Source organism: Rhinolophus sinicus, linkage group LG03, assembly GCF_036562045.2.
Source record: "Rhinolophus sinicus isolate RSC01 linkage group LG03, ASM3656204v1, whole genome shotgun sequence".
Taxonomy (NCBI): domain Eukaryota; kingdom Metazoa; phylum Chordata; class Mammalia; order Chiroptera; family Rhinolophidae; genus Rhinolophus; species Rhinolophus sinicus.
Window position 1 is genome coordinate 51,057,513 of NC_133753.1, and position 20,806 is coordinate 51,078,318.

Here is a 20,806-nt window from a genome sequence, read left to right on the forward strand (position 1 = left end):
AGGTGTGTGAGCCATGAGTGAGCTCACAAAAGCGTGTGGACTGTGTAGCAGGCACAGAGGTGAGGGAATGAGGGCGCGCTGTGATGGCAGGAGCACAGCACATGCATAGCACAGGGAATTCCATGTTACCTGCTCTAGGGAGTCACGTTTTTGGAGAAATCTTGAAATTATTATTATGTTCTCTAAATGAAAGGAGCTTTCATACTGAGACCTAATTATTTGTTCTTAGTTTGGATTTTTCTAAGTGTTTTTCTTGGGAAAAAAGAGACAACTTGCTTATCATCCCCCTTCCCCTCCCCACACCCTTTCCAGGACAGTGGCACTGTCACAAAGATGAAGGAAGAAAGCCTGAGTAATTTTGCTCACTTGGCTTTATGACATGCTTAATAAGGATTTTAAAAAATGATTTAGGGAAAATGCTTTTGATCTGGGGCTACAAACAGGCCAGCACAACACATTCCTCAGTTTAGGCAGGAGAAATTATTTCAGGTCTTAAAGATGAAAAGCATGAAATAGTCTATTAACCCTGAATGAGATCAGACAATCTCCACCTACAGCAGAGATGGGAAGGCCTCTGCAGATTCTCCTCACCTGAGTCCTCCTGGAGTTCAGATACCCTAAAAATCCTGGGTTCTAATCTCGTGTAGACCCCACTAGTGCCACTTAAAGAAACAAACACATGTATTTTCACAAGGCAGCCACCAATGTGAGTAGCGAGCATCGGGTTGTGGAATTTATGAAGATAGAATATTCTTTCTTTCTTTCTTTCTTTCTTTCTTTCTTTCTTTCTTTCTTTCTTTCTTTCTTTCTTTCTTTCTTTCTTTCTTGTTTTGGGTCTCATGGTAAAAATGATTCTGAATCATTGCATATTGGCTCTAGGAGATGTTATGACTATCTTTGCAAACATCAAAGAGGCCTTTGTTTCAGGGTATCAATTTTCTCTTGTAGACATGGTAGGAATGAGATCTCTTGTGTTTTCTTGCAGCACTGAGGGCTTGCTCCTGGATCTGAAACGCCTCCAATCCAGGCGGATCGTGGGGTTGAGATGCCCCCGGATGGTATGTGCAGAAGGCCACTACCTGAGGCAGCCGGGCTGGCAGGGGCTGGGTGAATTAACTTGGAGCAGGCTCAATGGGAGCAAGAAAAGGGGCGAGTGGTTTTGCTAGTCTGTGTATGTGTGCATGTATGTGCTTAGGTTGGTGACCATATACCATGTAATAGATGCCAGTGTCACGAGATTAGATGCCTGTCCCTTCTGCTAGGGGTGGGGATGGGGGAGTGTGTGTGTGTGTCCACGCGCGTGCGCCTACATGAGGAGAGGTGTGTGTGAGGGGTAGGGAGTGTTGTGCTACTCGGTGCCCCGCTGCCTGCTTTCTGTGATGGAGGATGGCAATAAGAGCCCTCAACTAAGGGATAGGAGCCCTACATTAGAGTCCAGCCCTGCCACCTACCACCACAAGGGTGTGAGTGCTCATAACCTCTCTGAAGCTCCATTTCTTCATTTTTAAAATGCGCATTAAGAACTCTCTTACAGGGTTGTTGTGAGGATGTGATGAGATGGAGTATGTAAAGTGCCTGGCTTCTAGAAGGTGTTCACCCAGTGACACCTGTTCCCTTCCTATATGCTGGACTGAACACGCACGCTTCTGAGCCCCACCCATCGGTGCCAGTTTTAGTGGTTCACCCCCGCGCTCATCTGCACGTCACTCTGTGGCCCACATAAGTTGTGTCCCTCGATTATGGTTATGTACCTAGATGGTTGGTGGTAAAACCAAATTCTGAACACTCCTTATTGCAATGCCCAGCCTGCTCGCTCTCTCTTTCCTATGCTTACTGCTTCTTCTGGAACGCTCCCTGGAAATCAGTGAAAACCTTCCAAAAAAGTAGCTGAGAAAAACCAAAGACACACAGACTCCCCAAGGCACAGTTTGGCTGGTCATGACCAATCGGAAGAAGAGAGTGTGCTCATCAGCTGGAGAAGCAATAGAAACAAGTGCCCACTGGCCGGATGAGGCCCAGAGGCAGGGAGAGTGTGTGTGGGGAGGGGCTGGCCTTGGTCCCCTCTCAGGGGCTTGGGGAGGGAAAGGAGCAAAGGCCATGGAATCAGAGACCTGGGGTCAAGAACTGCATTTGCTACTCACAGACGGAGTGACAGTGGGAAGATTTAACTTCTTTGAATCTCAATTTATTTATTGGAAAATTAATGGATCCCCATCCCCCACCTCTGTCTGACTGTCTATCTGTCTCTCTTTGGGTTGTTGTGAGGATTAAAGGATAAATGTGATCATTTGTGCAGCACATCCAGCGTGGTGCCTGGACAGAGTAAGCCCCCCTAGGGCCACTTCCCTCCCCTCTACCCACTTAACCTCATCTGACTGCTAGGAGGATTAATTAGATAAGATCTTGCTAAGCAGAATTTACTCAATACAGATTCATTTCCCTCCCTCTCTCTCTTAAAAGAACTGGCTCCCAACCTGGTAAAAGTTCCTCCTGAGAGAAGGAGGATGGAAGTGGGCGATAAATTGCCTCGTTTCACTCAGTGACTGTTTCCCAGTTCTCCTCTGCTACGGCTGTACTCTCCCCGTGTTTACCCGAGTTCTGGCGGTCAGACTGTTGTAGAAAATAGATCCTTTGATGGTTTTGTCGAAATATCTTGGAGCCAGAGGAATGAGGGCCAAGTTAGTCATCCTTTGTGAAACTACAACTGGGAAGTGATGTTTATCTTGCCCAGCCAGACCCTGCACTAGAATATATAGTACAATTAGATGTCCTTGAAAAATATGGATTGTGAGTTCTCTGTAGCCAGGGTTGGGCAAGTCTGTTCTTTTATGAATTGATACGTATTCATCAAATGCTGGATGTGGCCAATGCAACAGGCTTTGGGGGCCAAAGTCAGAGACGATCGTGGCGGTGATGGGTGGAGAAGGGTGTAGTTATGGAGCCCTAGATTAAAGACTTCATGCCGCACCATCCACAGAACTTTCTGCGGTGATGCAGATCTATTGCTGTGCTCTCCGATACAGCAGCTACGTATCTGAGCACTTGAAAGATAGCTAGTGTGAGTGAGGAATCAAATTTTTGATTAATTTAATTTAAGTAAATAGTCACATATGGTTAGTGGCGACCATATTGGATGACATAGCGTTATACAGATGGCAGCATCCCATGAACAGCCACTTCCAAACAGGTGAGTCTCACCTGAGTGTGATTCCCAGCCATTCCCGGGGCCGCTTGGTATGACCACAGGGCTGGTCCACCCCACCAGCGTGCAGATGAGAACTTTGCTCACTGGAAGGACTACGGCAGAACTGGGGAGAACCCGGAGGCTCTGAGGAGGGGAGAGAGGGTGCAGTGCAGACCACAGCACATCAGGGGCTGGAGCTGTGGGTGCTGTCCAGTTTCAGGCAGTCCTGCCTTCTAGTCCTGCCTCCATATCACCTGCCCCATAGGTCCCATCCTCATCTGATGTCCCTGGAGGAAGATGGGTAGTTGGTAATAAGGAGACCCTGGTGTTGTCTCCAAGGGGCTCATGCTCTGTCTTCCTGCGACAGCAGTGGGCATGTACTGCATGGCAGGGGTTGGTCTCCACCGAGCCCCCAGAGGTAGGGGGTCTGCCTATCCTGGCTCAGTTAGTGCTTGACAAAAAAAATGAATGGATGAGAACATTGGTTTTGGTAGCTGCTGGGTGAGCAATGCTGCCTTCATGTGATTTTTTGGTCTCCTTAATAGCAAAGGAGCTCACACTAGCAGGATGGGATGATCAGGCACCCAGCGTCCCTGGCAGAAGAGAGAAACTCAACCTGGCTTTTTCCTACTGCTTTTTCTTTACCCTCTTCCTTCTCTTGACACTCCCTTCCCTCCCCCGTCTCTAAGCCCTCAGTAGACATCCTGGGGCTGGACCAAGCCCCTGCTTCACAGGCACAGCCCAGCCCTGGAAAGCGAAAAGTGACCTTTCTTTCTAGCTGATCTCAACAAGAAAACAAACTCCTCATTCTCCTTTCTCCTCCTGCCTTTATCCCCACAGACAGACCAGGGGCAGGTTACTGAGATTCAAAAAAAAAAAAAAATCACTCAACTAGTTTTTTGGAGGTCTGGGACTAAATGCTGGCTCTGCCAAAAGTCCATTTTGTGACCCCGGACAAATGATTTCCCCATCTGGGCCTCGGTTTTCCCATCTGTGAAACTGGCGGTGTTGAACAGTCCCTTGAAATGCTAGCATTCCAGGATTAAAGTAGACCCAGTGAATTGTGATTATCTGAGAGGCTTAATCACTTCAGACGGCTTTGCCATTTCAGAGGAGCTGGTTAACCCAAATAAATGAGTGCCTAATTGGCAGCCTGTGGTGGGGGAGCTCCCTTAAGCAGGAGGCCTTCCAAACACCCTCATCTGATCCCAGATGTTACTGGCGCCTCCACCCTTAAAGCACAGAGAGTAGAGGGGGCCCTCTGGCCCCTCAGGTGGGAAAGATCCTGCCCTCACTCCAAGTGCTCTCAGAAGCTGTCTGCCACCCACAACAGATTTCTGTCATTCCTGGGCTGCCTTGGCTCATGGAAGGGAAATCTGGGTGGAGGACAAAAGTTCAGATAAACAGAGAAATCCTGTGCTTAAAAAATAAGTCACACGGGAGATTGAATTTGGGAGTGTGATAATTAAAAGGAAGAGCGGATTGGGAGTCAGGTGCACCTGGGTTCTAGGCCTCCCTCCAGGCTGCGGGCAGGTCACTTCATTGGACTTTTGCTTCTCCTCTTCTTAAAATGGGATAGTGACCAGCCCTGCCAACCTCGCTTGGCTGTTGTGGGGACTACAGGGTATCCATGGCTGCATCTAATGTTTTGTATCAAATGCTGTGCACATGCAAAGTGGCCATGATGATGCATTCATCTTCTGCAGATACAAATATTTGCACAGTAATAATCAAACAGCACAACACTGGGCTCCTCCTAGCGCCAGCGAGCACATGCTATGAAACAGTAAGATGGTAAATCACTCACGTGCTTTTTTAAGGATTCGACAGAAATGCTAATGGCAACAGATGTCGCCTTGTTCCCTTCAGGAAGATTTAGGCTTCAGTGGGGTATTTCTTGCCTGGCTTCAGTCCAAGACATGGCCGTAGCCCTTTCTCTGACCTCCTGTTCAACCCAGATCACGGCAGGGGCTTGGTTTCTGCCTGAGGTGAAGGATCTCATTGGGAAACACTGGAAGTTGAACTTCACCTTGGAAAGGCCTCAGGAGGATAGTGATATCCTGTAAGATCAGCAGATTCAAACTTTTGGGGGAATAAGGAGCTGCAAATGTAGCCTGGAGCTGTTGTATCATGGGGGTCATGAGCAGACATGAAAGTACTGGGTTCCAGTTTGGGTTTGGAGACACCTCCAGGTCCCTGTAACAATAAGACCTGGGTGGTTGACATAACGGCTCAGGGCCTCTGGATCATACATTATAGGGGACCATAAAAATGGAAGAGAGGCCAACCCAAGGATTATTCCAGAAAGTATTAAGGCTTCTCTTCTACAGTTGGCAACCAGTTGGCCACATTCTTGGGAAAAGACAGGCTGTGTCAATATCTCTGTCTGGAATCTGTGTAGTTTCAGAATCACTAAAATAGCACAACCTGAAGTCATTCCAGGAAAAGCCTTCAGGGAACTCATGAACCTTCAGACAGGTCCTCCCGAAGGCTGTGGGCCGCCTGCACTCACCTTTGAATGGGGACTGGGCTCGTGTCACCAGGAAGAGCCTCTTGCTCTTCTTGCTGCGCCACTGCTGGCTGATGTGGTAGCCCAGCTTGTTGCAGTGGCCCTTCTTGCAGCTCAGGCACAGGCCCTGGCTGAAGCTGTCCATGTCGCTGCACGTGTAGCCGATGCTCTGCGTGTCAGCGTGCAGCAAGGAGTCGATGAAGAGGTGCACCGACCGCTCGTGGGCGCATTTTATGGTCTGGGTGATGGCTGGAACACAGCGCAAGAGGGACATTAGCACCTTTAACCCAAAGTACCTTCAACTCAGAGGTCATCTTGTTTCTCAGTGCAGAGTGACAGCACGTTAGGAAGGAGGGGTGGGGTGGCTGATGTCGACCCACCGACCACCGTGCAAGTAATAACTGACCAGAAACTACAGAAGGGGTAGACCTCTCTCAGCCTCTGCGATCACAGCGTGTTACGGTAGGCGTTTTGACAGGAACCCAAGTCGCTAAGAAAATAGCGAAGTATCGAAGAAAGCAGGATAGTGTAATTCCTTTTAGAAATATTTCTCTCTCAAGTGGTTAAAAAGGCACAAGTGCTCATGGCTTCGGGGTGAGTTAGTTGGAACAGGCTTGTGCGGAATGCCTCTTTTCTTAATCCAGCCAGGGAAACGAGGGCTGAGGCACTCTCGCGGCTCCTCTGATGGTGAGAGCCGAGGCCTCTCCCAGAATGTCTACCTTCTGTCCCAAAGCAGCCATTGTGTCCCTTGGGTAACTGACCTGTAAACCTGGCATGGGGATGGACTTCTGGAAGTACACCCCCATGGCCAGGTCTGAATGGCCCTAACCCATTACTCCAGCAAGCTTAGGAGGTTTAGTTACCTTAAAAAAAAATAAACAACAACAACAAAAAAATAAACAAAAACTCTCCTAATATTAATCTAATATTTAGTAAATGATTCTCAAAGAATGTTGAGGAACCACCACAAGATAGATAAAGTACCTAAAGTGAAGGTAGAGCTCAGGTAACTGTGCCCAAAGCTCTTTCCCCAGGAGTAGTCATTTCAGGGCATTGCTGAACACCACCTATGAGGCAGGTATTCTGCTGAGTGCCTTCACTCATCCACTCCCTGCATCTTCATTCAGCTCTTTGAGGCAGCTGTTACAGCTGAGAAAACAGAACTTGAAAGATATTCACTAACTCATTCGAGCTCGCGTAGTCTCACCTACATAGTTAGGATGGTAGAAGAGTTAACAAGTGATTTTCTGTTCAGGTATGGTTCTGAGAACCACCCCAGAATGGGATCACTTTGCAACATAAGGGTAAAGAAAACTGGGAGAAAGCACACCCAGGTTGGGCAAGCTACATAGATATACTTGGTTCATCACTTTGAAGTTTAGCACAAAAGAGCAAATAACACTCATTGGTCAGAGATGCGTTAACTAGGCAACTCATTACTAAACACCACCCTACAGGTCTGTGTTGACTTTGGGAGAACATAGGTCTGAGAGGAGGGCGGGACAGTCAGCCGGGAACTGCTGGTAACTCCAGGGGCGGTGACTCCAGGGAGAGGTAAGGAATGATAAGGGGAAGTTCCCAGAAGGTTCTCTCAGGCATGGGCCGGTGGAAGGCTGGGAGTCCAGCCAAATGAGATAATGCTGAGTGTGAAGGTCATTCTGATACCGGAGAAGTGAAGGTGGTGATGTAATCACAACAGAGTGTGTTCTCAGCCTGGTTTTGGATGATTGGGGTGAGAAGGTGGTATGCGAGGGTGGGAGTCTCGAGTTGCCTTACAGTGAGTTGACTTGTTTTAATCAGGACGATCTTTCGCAATAATGAGAAATTTGGAATGACTATGGAATGTACGGGTTTCACGGACAGTTTGGTTCTGTAGTCCTGTGCATAACATGTGTGTTAATGTTTCAGTTTTAGGATTTGAGAGAGAAGTGGGATCACAACCCAGATAATGAATGCCACATTCAGTTTTTGCCCTGAGATAAAGGAAGTCACAAGGACATATCTAGAGCTGAGCTTCAAACGGAAAGCATCTCGGTATTGTCCTGGAGGATTAGCTGATCCATCCTCACAGGGGGGGACGAGCTCTTCCCACTCTCACGAGGCCAGTGATCAAGAAGCCATGATCAGTTAAGGGAACCTCATGTGGCCCAGAGTGGAAGCTGCCTGAGCGAGAAGCTTCCTGAGAAGGAAGAATAGCCACAGGCAGCAGGAGTCAACTCTCAGAAGGGCTGCTCCCCCAGGAAAGACACTGTGGGCCCTGGGGGAGGGCCACAGGTGGGGGTCCCTGGTGGTGCCCTCAGCTCATCCTCAGAGCTTGGGCTCCTCTCTCTGACAAGAGGAGGTACCTGCTGGGGGGCCACCAGCCCTTACCCACTCCCACAAGCTCTCTCTCTGAGGGGACTTGGTGACCACACACCCTGGGCCCCCACCCTTGCCAAACTCTTCCCAGAATCCACAGAGTGGATACATTCCACTGGATCCAGGGGCCCCATGCGAGTGTGGAGAATGCAGGCCCGTGCTGTCGGCCATGTCTTCTTCCTCACCATTTAGGCCGTATTTGGCAATATGTTTGTAGAGCTCTAGCAGGTGGCAGCCGGGCTGGAAGGAGCCCCCATTGGGGTAGAAGTCGTAGTGTGCTATGGGCTGTTTGATGCCCACACTCAGGCCCATGTGCTCCCGGGTAAAGGTGTGAATGGCATCCACAAAATCGGCGTCATCTGGTGAAAGACGGTCGCTGGGGGAAGTTCCTTCAAACAAAGGGCCCGCGGCATCTAGCCCTAACGGGAAAGCAAGGGTCAGCGTTAGCTGGGAGCAAGGGAAGGGGAGGAGAAATGCTCTTTTCAGCTTCTGATGTTATTACACATTCATGGGCTAGCAGAAAGAAGAAAATCCTAGGGCATAATCTTTCTCTAGAAAATCTTGCCACAACCTTTTGGCAGTAAAACCACAGTAATTCATGTACTGAAAATTGGACACAGGCTGGGCATTATCTATGAGGAAAAGAGGTTCGCAGGAATTATCGAGTGGTAGAAATAAGGTTATGAGTGAATACGTGATATATTTAAGCAAATCAATTTTAAGTACCTCTCTCCAGCTACTTACAAGAGCATCTGTTTACACACAAAAAAACCCCACTGTGTTTATGGTAAGTAGTTCTAACCTACCCATCAAAGAAAGAATTCATTTGCCTGCAGGTCCTCAATAATTTCCCTAAACAAGCTGGCTTTTCTCCCACACTAATGTTGTTACATCATTGGAATGTCCTGAACCGCCTTGGGATGTCACTATTCTCTGGTGAAAATACTGTGAACAAATAGGTGCGCAGAACTCTGGTCCTCAAGTGACAGATGTGTTTGCATGAGACAAGTGGCAGCTCCTGGCTGATTGTAGTTGGGGAATATTTATGTACTCAAGGTTTTTCTTGCTTCCTTTACCTTCTCTGGAGGGCCATGTGATGTCCCACATCAGCCCTGGCTTTCATCCCTAGTAGAGGCAAAGTAAGTGACAGGGGGCCACAGGAGCACCTGTTCTCCAACCCTTACCCATAGTTACAAGTGAAGGATGTCTCAGTATGATTTATATTCCTCTCCTCAGGCTGGCTATAAGATGACAACAGAATAATTAGCTATCTAGCTGCCTCTGATGTGTGTGTGCCTGGCTAATAATGCCTGATATGACCCAAGACACCAGGCAGAGTGGAGAGGATCCTGGGCCCAACTCCACCTCTGTGATTCTGACTCAGCCTTCTAGCCCTGCTTTCTCAATGATGGATGGGCCGCACTGGCCTTCGGAGGAAGGCCTGCCCACGCTCAGGCTATTGAGGGTTAAATCACAGGGGTGGGAACACAGGTACGCGTCTGTGAACCACTTCCCACTCACCAGCAAGATGAAAAAAAATAAGGACAAGGAAATGAATTTTCATAATGACATATTTACTTAGTTTAAATGTCTGCCATTATCGCTATCTTTTTTCAGGTTAAAATAAATCCGTTTTTTGATGAAGTAATGATAATAGTAGATAGTAGTTGCCCAAAATGTTCTTACTTGGTAAAAATAAAAAGTCATAGCCAGGCTATTCATGTTACATTTCCTTTGAATTGTTTTAGCCTGTGAACTTCTGTCTTAGGTCCATCGGTCTTAAAGGACGAGTCGGAGTTTGGTAGGTAGGTAGACTAAGGCTGGGTGGATGAGTGGCAGTAGGATATTTCAGTCAAAGGGAACAGTATATGCAAAGGCCCAGAAGCTCAGGAGGCCGCGGAGTGTCTGTAAAGGGGAGAGAAATCTAGGGTCATGGAAGCCTAAACCTATAGGAAGGGAACAGCAGGAGGAGAAGTTGGAGAGCCTGGGCCAGTGTAGGAATCCATAGGCCGTGGAGGCTGGGCTGGAGAAGCATCTGATCAGGTGTGTTCTTCGTAATGCAACTCCAGGGCAGCATGGTGGATGAGGCTGGTGTCAGGGGCACCTGGGAGGAAAGGCCTTGCCTGTCTTCAGCTCTTCCTGGGTATCGAGGGCCCTTTCCAAGTTGGCGTAAAGCGTGGGGTGAGGTTTTGGGTGTAGAACCCCCTCCTCCAATCCAAATGGGTCCCAGAGTAACACCCACGTGTTTCACAGATGTGGAAACTGAGGCACAAATAGCAAATTTAGGGTTGTGATTCTTTAACTCACTCACATTGGGCTTTTTAAACGATAGGATGAAAAATCAACTCTTTCCTGCTACAAAAGTATATAGAAATACTTTTTTGGTTCTCGTTGGCCTGACTTTGAGAGGCATTTGTCTGAGGAAAGGCAATAGGAATGGAGGCTGTGATTTCTGAATTCTCTCGGAACAGCAGCCTTGACAGTCCTCAGGGCTGAAATAGTGCAACACACCCTTCCTTGAACACCAGTGCAGCACGAAGGAAGCTGGGGTTGTGCTCATTACCACGTTCCCCCGAAAATAAGACCTAACCGGGAAATAAGCCCTAGCATGATTTTTTTAGAACGACATCCTCTGAATATAAGCCCTAATGCGTCTTTTGGAGCAACAATTAATATAAGACCTGGTCTTTCCGGGGAAACATGGTGTGAGGCTGTTGGAAAAGCAGGTCCTGGATCCATGTCCCCTGTGCAGCTGTGGAGATTACAGTTGTTAGTTATTGGGCCTGGTTACCTGTGATTCTCCCAATCTTTTGCTTTCCGCCGATGAAACTGCCAGCGAATCCTGAGACGTGTGCACCCAGGCTGTACCCAATTAGATGAACATTGCTTCGAGAAAATTGAACAGATTCCTGGAAGACAGCGGTGAGATGGTTGCAGGAGGAGAAGAGCTGCCTGGATAAAAGCCTTTTGTGGGTCCAGCTTGTTCAGGCTCCCACCCTGCTCTTTGCGCTGATCGCAAATGAGGTGCTTCATTCCTACTCCAGACCCAAACTGGTTTCTCACCGTGTGGACTCTGTGCTCTCTCCTTGCAGGCCCAGCCGCCTCGACCCCCGCCTGGATGCTGCCTCCTGCCTGCCTGTTTTCACCTGCATATGAAGGCCCCGTGGAAATGATCCTGTTCATTTGTGTGGGGTTTGGTGGTTTACAGGGTGAGTTTAGATCCCTTAGCACGTCCAAGGGGGTGGGCATAAAAGGAACAGTGGATGGGGTGGGGGGTGTAGATGATTCCACAAAATAGGGGTGCAAGGGAGGCCGCTGAGAGAGCCCTGGGACCTGATTTCCATCCCTGGCCTTCCCATTCCTGTGAGCTTAGCAGGAGCGGTTCTCCTGTCTGGGCAGCTGTGGGAGACAAGCTTAAGTCACCTGGTCTGAGAGGAGGGGAGAGGAAGAGAGGTCAGGCAGGTCTTACCTCCAGCCACTGGAGAAGAGCCGCGACCTCTTGGCCCACAAGGCGGGTGTTACGGACCGCAATGGCATAGTGGTTTTGGGCCAGGGTAATCCAGTCTGCCAGCACCACATTCATTGGCTGGTCTAGCTGAGACTTCAGGGCCTCCACCATCTTCCAGATCCAGTCTTCCAGCAAGCCATCCATCTGAGGGTAGACACACAGGGTGGTCAGCTCCACCAGGAGGGGACGGAGGGAGCATCATACTAATTGTCTCTTTCTCCCTCTTCACCTCTTTTGCTTCTCCAACTCTCGGCTAATGCTGGATCCTTCTCTCCAAGAGAAAGAGCTTAATGTGGGCTTCCCCAACCTCAGCACAGTTGACATTTGGGACCAGATAATGTTTGTGTTGTGGGAGTTGTCCTGTGCATTGTAGGATGTTTAGCAGCATCTCTGGCCTCCATCCGTGAGGTGCTGGCAGCAAACCCCTTCCAAGTTGTGAAAACCAAAAATGTTTCCTGAATTTGCCAGATGTACCCTGGGGGTTATTCCTCCTAGCTCCCAACTGAGAACCATTGTCTTAACATTTCCCTAATGGACTTTCCAAGCCTTAAAACAAAAAATACGTCTGTGTAAATCAGGTACTGAAAGCTCACCTCTCCTTTGAGGGTCAGCTCCCACACCACCCCCTCTGGAAGGTCTGTTCTGCCACACCAGTGAATCTGACCCCTTCCCTCTCCTCTCGCCCACTGCATTCCTCTTGCTTTAGAGGGATTAGCACCATGAGCCAGAACATAGGAGGAGCTCCATAAATGTTTGTGGGGAATTGTTCTATGTATGCGAACCAATTTCCAGGGCACTTCTGATGGGTTCACAGAGCAAAGGCATTTGTGCTCTTACATGAAGAATCGCAGCTCTTTTAGAAGAATAAGGGTGGGCAGGTGAATGTGATGGTGGTGGTGGGGGTGGGGTTTAGGGCATTCCAGGCAGAAGGAAAAGCAAAATACAGAGGCACAGAATCACCAAGGGACAGTGTGGCACGTCTCTGGAAAGGAGAAAAGTCAGCTGTGGTTGAAGACTAGACTGTAGAGGTGAAACTGGAGAGCAACACTTACAGCTGGGCACGTCACCTGGGGTAAGATGCATTCATTTCATAAATGTTTACCTAGTGCCTTCTGTGTGGATGTAGCATCAAATCCAGACTCTCCCAGTTACTAGCTGAGTGACCTTGGGCAAGTTATTTAACATATCTGTGCCCCAGTTTCCTCATCTGAAAAATGGGGACAACAATAATGCCCTTCTGCCAGGATTTTTGTGAAGACAAAATCAGTTAACAGACATAAAGCACTTAGAACAGTGCACTCAGCAAATGTTAGTTATTGTAGCTGCTATTGTCATTCTTATTATTACTAGTAATAGTATAAGTATTCCAGTCTGGACAGGATTTTGAGAATAAAGAGTTCTTTCTGGCAAAAGGACCATGCTATCTTCATGTTGCATTTGTAAACAAGATAATTATTCAGTCATTAATTCAGTTAACAAATATTTTTGGAGCACCTAATATATAATGAATACTGTCCCACAGGAGAAGAGGAGAAAGGATACTCTAGGTAGAAGGCACAGCCTGAGCCAAGGCTAAGAGGAGAGAAATCACATGGTACACAGAAGGAGCAACAAGTACTTGGGTATTGCTGGAGCTTAAAGTAGGGAGTACGGAGAGTGGGGGGGGGGAGGTAGGGAGAGTGGGGGGCAGGGAGAGTGGGGGGAGTCAGGGAGAGTGGGCGGGAGGCAGGGAGAGTGGGGGGGTGGGAGAGTGGGGGAGAGGCAGGGAGAGTGGGGGAGAGGTAGGGAGGGTGGGGGGAGAGGCAGGGAGAGTGAGGATTAAATGGGCTGATGTATAGTGTAAAGGGCCTGTTCCCGAAGAACAAGGGTACTTGTATAGTCACAGGGAGGAATCCAGGACGTACAGAATTAAGCCACTCAAACAAAGCCAAGCAAGCAGTTGATTTATTAAGAGAAAGGAAATGGTACACTCCCAATATTTTGGGAGTGGGCAGGCTAGGAGGAGGGCAACTGCCCCAAAGAACAAAGAGGCTTAGGATTTTATTTGAATGAGGGTGCAAAATATTCAAGTTTTAGGGGTGGCATTGCAGGCGTTCCCAGACAGGTCCTCACTGGGTACGCCTTTCCGATGGGAGGCAGGATTCTGTTGTTCTTACTAGGCCCTTATCGAAACTGTCATGGTGACACGGGGTGAAGACTTTTCCTGCAATGCTAGTAGTGTTCTAATCCATTATAACTAGCTGTGGCTACACCTTTTCTTAAGAATGATCTTATCTCCTCTCTTTCCTTTTCTCCCTACGTTAGTAGGCCTAGCTTGAGTAGGGCTTCAATCTATGTTAGGTCCCTTCTCTAGAGGCAGGAAAGGCTCCCACCAAGTTCACTGCCAAACCCCACTTCCCTAGGGTGGGACCCCTTTAAATCCTGGGGAGAAATTGCTGGCGAGCTGCAGGAGCCTCTGTGCTTTCCCCGGATGGCAATAGTAGGCACCCCACCTCATGGCTACACCCATGTTGCGTCATGTGGCTCCCCACGACCTCCACAAGTCCAGGCATGGGGTCTGCTTTGTTCATGTGAGGCTACGAGCCTACACCTAACAGGCTGTTGGAGAATATACATTGAAAGAGCTGTATGTGGGTAGGTGGGCCTAGTTTGCTCTCTAGGGTAGAATAAATGGAGGTTTCAAGAGTATTTCCAACTAGATGGCAGGGAAAGGTTTCCAAGTCATGAAATAGAGCCTCCCCCCCCCACCCCCCCAAATCTCTGGAGGTTTCAGATTATGAACTAAGCTTCAAATCGTGGGTGGGCTGGTAACCAGGGAGTCAGGATTTCCTTTTGGAGACAAGTCCTCGCTTAGTTTGACTTCAGTGATTGTCCACAGTATTCTCTCTCCTCTTCTTCCATAGTAACAGAATTTTTAGCATCAACAAAAGGCTACACTTTCTCTAAGAGACGACATGTCTCAGCCACCTTTCCATCCAGGTATGGCCAATGGATATAATTGGAAGCATTTTGCAGATGCTTCTGGAAAGCTAACCTAAAAAACACTGTTTCATACCAAAAGCCATTGAATTGTACATTTTAAATAGATGAATTGTATGGTCTGTGGATTGCATCTCAGTAAAGCTATTTTTTTTTTTTCCAAAATCTTGCTTGGATTTATTTCCCTAAAAAGCAAGCTACTTTATAATTGCTTATCTGTTATGATAAACAAAGTACATACAGAATTATTTTGCATATCAACACATGTGTTAAACTATAGTTTAACTGAGAAACATGGGATATTTGAAATGAGAACACAAAAATCAGGCTCAATTCACCAAAAAGATGTTAATTACACTTACTTCTGCCAAGCAAGCACAGAGGCCAAATACACTATACTGTGCAAAAACACACGTTTTTATTATTCCAGTGTTACCCTACAACTTTATCAATGTAGTAAAGCTATTTTTTAAAACACTTGCTCCTTGACTCCTTTGTGTCACCCTTTCCTACACGTTGCTACCTGGAATAAAGATGTGCTGGCTCGTGCTCTAGCTGCCATCTTGGACTGCAAGGATGAGGGCCACATCTAAGGATGGCAGAGTAGTGAGCTGGAAATGAGCTGGGTCCTTCAGGACTTCATTGACCAAAGCCATTAGTTCAGTTTTGGGCTGCATATTTCTGGACTATTGCGTAATATGGAAACAAACTTCTGTCTCATTTGAGCCACTGCCAACTGGGTTTCTGTTATTTAACTGGCTAGATTTAACCCTGACAGATACAACAGTTCATTGGGAGAGTATGTCTTCTAAGACATAGAAACATACAGATTCACCTGCATGGACTGCCATCCCTATGGGCCCTCATGTGCTGTGTGACCTCTTTGCGTCACATTTTATTATCTGAGACGTGGAGATAATGATACCTTCCCCACCTTGCTTACTTATGGAATTGGAATAATCAATGAGATCATGTGTGGGGAAGCAGTTGGAAAATTAGAATGTGCTTTACAAATATTATGCGTGAAATTGGTATCTCTGGCTCTCTATTCTTTTTAGTAAAATCGAACACACTAGGGAGAAGAGAAGCAAATGTAAACGCAGAGAGAAAAATGGCATGTCAGCTGTTCCTACCGACCACCCGTGGATTATCATCACCAACGGCAGAGAAGAGTTGAAGCCACACTGTTGGAGGGTGTCTGGGTGATGGAGCTGAATCTGACAGCCGTTCTCGGTTTCCCCTTCAAACAGCAGGAATCTGGTCTCTGTATTCTGCAATGTTTTCTTTGTTTGAACATCTTGAGATCTTCTTTGAAATGGCTCTGGAATATAAGATTGGGAATGGTGTTAACCTGGCAGCTGTTCCACCTCTGCCAGCTCTGGGACAACCCAAAGCTTTCCAAGAACACCAGCCAAGGGGATGCCGGTGAGGTGAGGGAGATAGTCATGAGCCGCAGCTTTGGGGAACCCAGAAGAACATTTCCAGGAGAATGGCCATGTCTGTCTTGGAGAATGGAGGGTGACCTAGGAGGACTGAATACAGAGGTGGAGAGGGTCAACTCCTCCATCCTGCCATTCTGGGGATTAGAGGACCAGCCAGTCCGAAACTAGAGTAACTGTAGGACAGTAGGAATATGGGGGAGGCAATTTGGACAGAGGGTCAGAGAGAATAAGAATTTAACCCAAAAGTACAAATGAATAAAGCAGCTTGGTTAGATGATGCTATGCATTGTCGCATGAAGCCCAATCTGTTCTCACTTGCAGATGAATTATATCACATATCACGTAGCCTGGCATGGGCCAGTTAGGGTTGGGGTGGGGAAGCTCACCAAGGGAGTTGTGGATTCCGCTTGAAGGGGGGATGGGGGGAAATGATGCTGATCCTGGCCTTGAAGGATGAATAGGGCTTGTGTGTATGTGTGGGTGGTGGGTGGAGAGTGGGAGGGAGGAGGGCTTTCCAAGCTGAGGAAGCAGCTGAGTAAGGGCTCAGAGGCATGGGACCTCGTTCGTGGGCTTAAGGAGGCAGGAGACAAGGCTGGGCAGCCAGAGGCTGGGGGCGGGGGCTGGGATGCTGAGGAGTCTTTATACTCTGGACTCTTTCGGCTGCTGCCACGGAGTTTTTTCAGCACAAAAGGATAAATGAATATCCATTTAGAATCTTTCAGAGACTATGTGAGGGTGGGGTAGGGAGAGAAAAATTGCTTTTAAGATTTCTCCTTCTCGTGTTAGACTCTCTTTGGGGAAAGCCTTACCCTGACCCCGAGCCACTTTGGGGGTGGGGGTGGGCAGTCACCCAACTCTGCAGGGCAGCCCAACAGCTATCGAGGCCCTGGTGCTGGCTAAAGACACACACCTATGCCCAGGGGCTGGGTGGGGCCTGAGGAGGTGCCATGTTTCCAGGGCTGTGGCACCTCACGGTGGGTGACATCTTTCCTGCCAAGATTAGGACTCAGGTCAGTCACCCTCCCTTCCAGCAGAGGGTGGATTCCCCTGTGGCTGAGGGGTGAACACAAGGCCATACAAGCGTTTTTGGTCAGTGAGCTAAACTCAGTCTAATTATTCAGGACCTTGATCATTCTTTCTAAGCATAAAATCGTTCAGGCTTCTCAATAATAAGTCTTGGGCTCTTGGTTTCAGGGGACAGCAGGACCAAGAGATGATGAACCTACAAAGTGCAAGGGGAGGTATTAATGAAACCAATTTTCCTACCCAAAGGTTATTATTTCAAAAAGTTATTAATTCCCAGCAAAGGGCAATGATTTTTCACTATGATGACAGAATGAAATGTGTCATATTTTATTAAAAGAAGATGTGAGCAAGAATCTGAATAATTTCTCTGAGAGAATGAAGATTTCTGCTGCGCAGTTTGGCTTTCCTGAGCTTAGGGACTGTCTGAGCTGGTCCTCGGCCCTGCCAGCGGGCTTCCAGTCCATGTTCCCCATTTCACGCCATACATTGCCCTCCTGCAGTCTAAGTCAGAAGCTGGGGTGTCACCTTGCACTGCTGTACTTGCCTCCCAATCAGTCCAAAGCTGCTGGTTCTCAAATACCCCTAGACCCCAGTACCCTATTTCAAGCGCACACTGTTTCTTGCTTGGTTTATTGCAACACCTCTGTTTCGTCTCACCATCCTCCCTCACACTGCTGCTCAAAGAAACTTTCTAGAAGAGAAAGGACTATTAGACCCTTTAGTGACTTTAAACTTCTTAGTATTGCATCCAAGGCCACTACTCTTTCCCCCAATGCGTCACCTCTCTACATTCTCTTGCTACCCCAGATTGCCAATAGACCCCCCAAATGCCTTTTACATGCCTGCACTTTTGCACTCTCACTTCCTTTTTGGTCTCTGCTGCTCTTCAGTGAACCCTGGTCCATCCGTTAAAAGGGAACTCAAACATCACCTCCTCCAGGAAGCCTGCAAGTCTAGCCAGAGGTAATTACTTTCTCTTGCTGCCAGCACTGTGTTGGGTTCCTGATCCTAATGTCCTTGTCATGTGGCCTGGCAATTTATTTGTTTAGTGCGTGGTGTTACCTCCACCAGGCTGTAAACTCATGGGGGGCTGTGCTAGTAGGTACTCAATAAATGCTTAGTGAGTGATATGGTATCTGTGGGACCCACATATACTTGATGTTGTCCCAGAGGTCTCTTAAACTATCCTCATTATTTTGGATCTTTATTCTTTTTGCTGTTCCAATTGGGTGTTTTCTGCAAGCTTGTCTTCCAAATCATTGATTCAGTCCTCTGCTTCATCTAGTCTGCTGGTGATTCCTTCTAGTGCATTCTTCATTTCCGTTATTGTGTTCTTCAGTTATGACGTTCTTTTTTTTATGGTTTCCATGTCCTTTTTTATGCTTGCTATCTCTTTGTTGAAGTTCTCACTAAGTTCCTTGAGCATCCTTATAACCATTGTTTTGAACTTTATCTCTGGTCCATTGCTTGCCTCCATTTCATTTAGTTCTTTTTCTGAAGTTTCTCCTGTTCTTTCATTTGGGACGCATTTCATAGTTTCCTCATTTTGGCTGCCTATCTCTTTTTTCCTATGTATTAGGTAGACCTGCTAGGTCTCCTAGTAGTGGCCGGGTAGCCTTATGTAGTAGGTGCCCTTTGGGGCTCAGTGACAGTCTTCCTGGTCACCTGATCTGGGTGCTCCAGGAGTGTCCCTTGCATGGGTTGTATGTGCCCTCCTTTTACAATTGAGCTTCAATTGCTATTGGCACATCAGTGGGTGGGTTGCCCTTCAGGCTGATTGGCTGTGGGGTTTGGCCACATTTGCAGCTTATAGGCTGCTGTGTGGGGGCCTTACCCCACTAAGTGGGATTCGCCCCAGTGGGTTCTAGTGCCTGTTGAGACTGCACTTTGGGTGTGTTGTTTGTGGAGCTAATTGGGTGGTGCTCTGCTGTGATCTGAAACCAACCTCCAAGTTGGTTCCTGTGCAGGCCCAGGTCACTCACTGCCTGTGACCAGCCAGGGACTACCTGGTAGGAGTTACAAAGCGATCTGTGATTCTTTTCTGCCTGTGCTAACCGTGGAGGCATGTGGGAGAGGCCACACTGTGACCTGAGGACATTTGCCACCTGAATCAGGCCTGGGGGAGCTCCACAAAAAGCTAGGACACCTTGAGTCCTGCTGCCATCGGCAAGCTCCCTTAAGGTTCAGACACTGATAAAACCTCATGCAAGTGGTGTGAGGCAGGGTCTCAAGGAGTCACTAGAGTGGGAAGAGTTGTGGTCACCAGGTTAATGGAAATTCTGGTTTGGTGACAGTGCTGAGCCTGAAGCTACTCAGCAAAAGTCTCAGAGCACACTGAGGCCAACTACCACCCACCTGGGGTCTGTGAGACTCTGATAGTTTTCCAAGAAAGAGTGCAATGTGGGTGGGGCTGGCTGCTCTTGGAGAAAGTGCCTCCAGTGTTGAGGGAGTTGGGTGGGGTTGGGTCCCAGTGAGTCAGAAGAGCAGCGCTCCGGAGCTCACCAGACCAATCAGATTCAGATTTGCCTGGAAGCATAGGGGGCGGGCTCAACACATTAAAGATGGCTGCTGCCTGCCTGCTGCACGGGAGAAGGACCGCTCACAGGGAAAATGCCGACTTTTTTCCACCCCTCGTCTGGAAGTCACACAACTCTGTCTGCCCCTCATATATCTCCGACTCTCCCCGAGTTGCTGTCCCTTCGCTGGAGCCCAAGGTGAGTGCCTGGGAGTGAGAGCGTCTGTGCGCGGGCCCTTTAAGAGGTCGCCTGGCTTTTCCACCATCTTCCGTCCCACCTGGATTGTTGGAATCCCCACTGTTTTTCACAGCCAGATGTTGTGGGGGCTCCTCTTCCCGGTACCAGCACTCTGTGGGGCTGGGGTCCGTCGCTCCTCTAGGAGGAACCTCTGTGGCTGAGATATCCCTCCTGGTTGTCAACTGCCACAGAGGTTTGGAGTTAGCCAGTTCTGCGTCTCCGCCCCTCCTACCAGTCTCGTTGTAGTTTCTTCTTTATATCCTTAGTTATAAAACTTCTGTTCAGCCAGACTTCAGATGGTTCTCCAGGTTGATTGTTCCATAATTTAGTTGTACTTTTAATTTGTTAACAAAAGGAAGCAGGCACAGTGTTTATCTACTGCACCATCTTGGATCCCAGCATCTTGCGTTTTTTGATCTGTGAAATCCTTTCTGTGAAAATTGATCCCAATTGCCCTCACAGGTTCAACTCTGTCTTCTGTGTATTTACTGTGGATTCAGCTGGGAGAATTAGCTGGGGCCTCAGTGCCTATGGCCTCAAGGTTGTTGAGGAGAGTCCTAAAAAAAAGCAATTATCAGGTGGAAAGGCCCATGAACAGCTGTGTTCTTCCTTTTCTTCCTGTGGTTGTGGTTTTCTTTAAACATGTATGTGAGTGAGGAAGTTGTGTATATAAATTCATTTATTCGTTTGCTCAACAAAACCTTATTAAGCATATATTATTATACTATGCCCTGGGCCCTGGTTAGGTACAGTGGGAGGCAAATAGGGCATGACCTCTGTTTTTCAGGAGTTCTCAGTCCAGTGGGAGAGGCAAGCATAAGAAGCAGCCACTGCATATGGTTTCTGTACGTAGAGGGATGCCCTGAGTAAGGGCTTTAGAGAAGACACAACGAAAAGATGAGGCAGCATGTGAGTCTAGAAGGATGAAAGATTCTTTAGGAGCTCATATCTAGGAGAAATTGTTGAAGAAAATGGGGCTATTGTGCTAAAAAAAAAAAAAAAAAAAAAGAATTCATGGAGGACCTTAATGTTGAAGGGCAATTGCAG

The 20,806-nt window shown here is 47.9% G+C and overlaps 1 protein-coding gene and 1 long non-coding RNA gene across 3 annotated transcripts in view; one reads left to right on the top strand and one right to left on the bottom strand.

Moving 5' to 3' along the window:
* Positions 1–20,806, bottom strand: part of LIPC (lipase C, hepatic type) — a 153,811-nt gene that overhangs the window by 12,807 nt on the left and 120,198 nt on the right. For both annotated transcript variants that reach the window (XM_074327680.1, XM_019732297.2), the window contains 5 exons: positions 15,672–15,859; positions 11,521–11,703; positions 10,843–10,960; positions 8,237–8,470; positions 5,697–5,942 (listed from right to left, as the gene is read on the bottom strand). In XM_074327680.1, the coding sequence (XP_074183781.1) occupies positions 5,697–5,942; positions 8,237–8,470; positions 10,843–10,960; positions 11,521–11,703; positions 15,672–15,859 (969 nt within the window). The remainder of the gene's footprint in view (positions 1–5,696; positions 5,943–8,236; positions 8,471–10,842; positions 10,961–11,520; positions 11,704–15,671; positions 15,860–20,806) is intronic.
* LOC141570581 (uncharacterized) lies at positions 12,544–16,262 on the top strand. The gene is made up of 2 exons (XR_012494743.1): positions 12,544–12,631; positions 15,597–16,262. It is a non-coding gene; the product is annotated as an uncharacterized LOC141570581 (long non-coding RNA).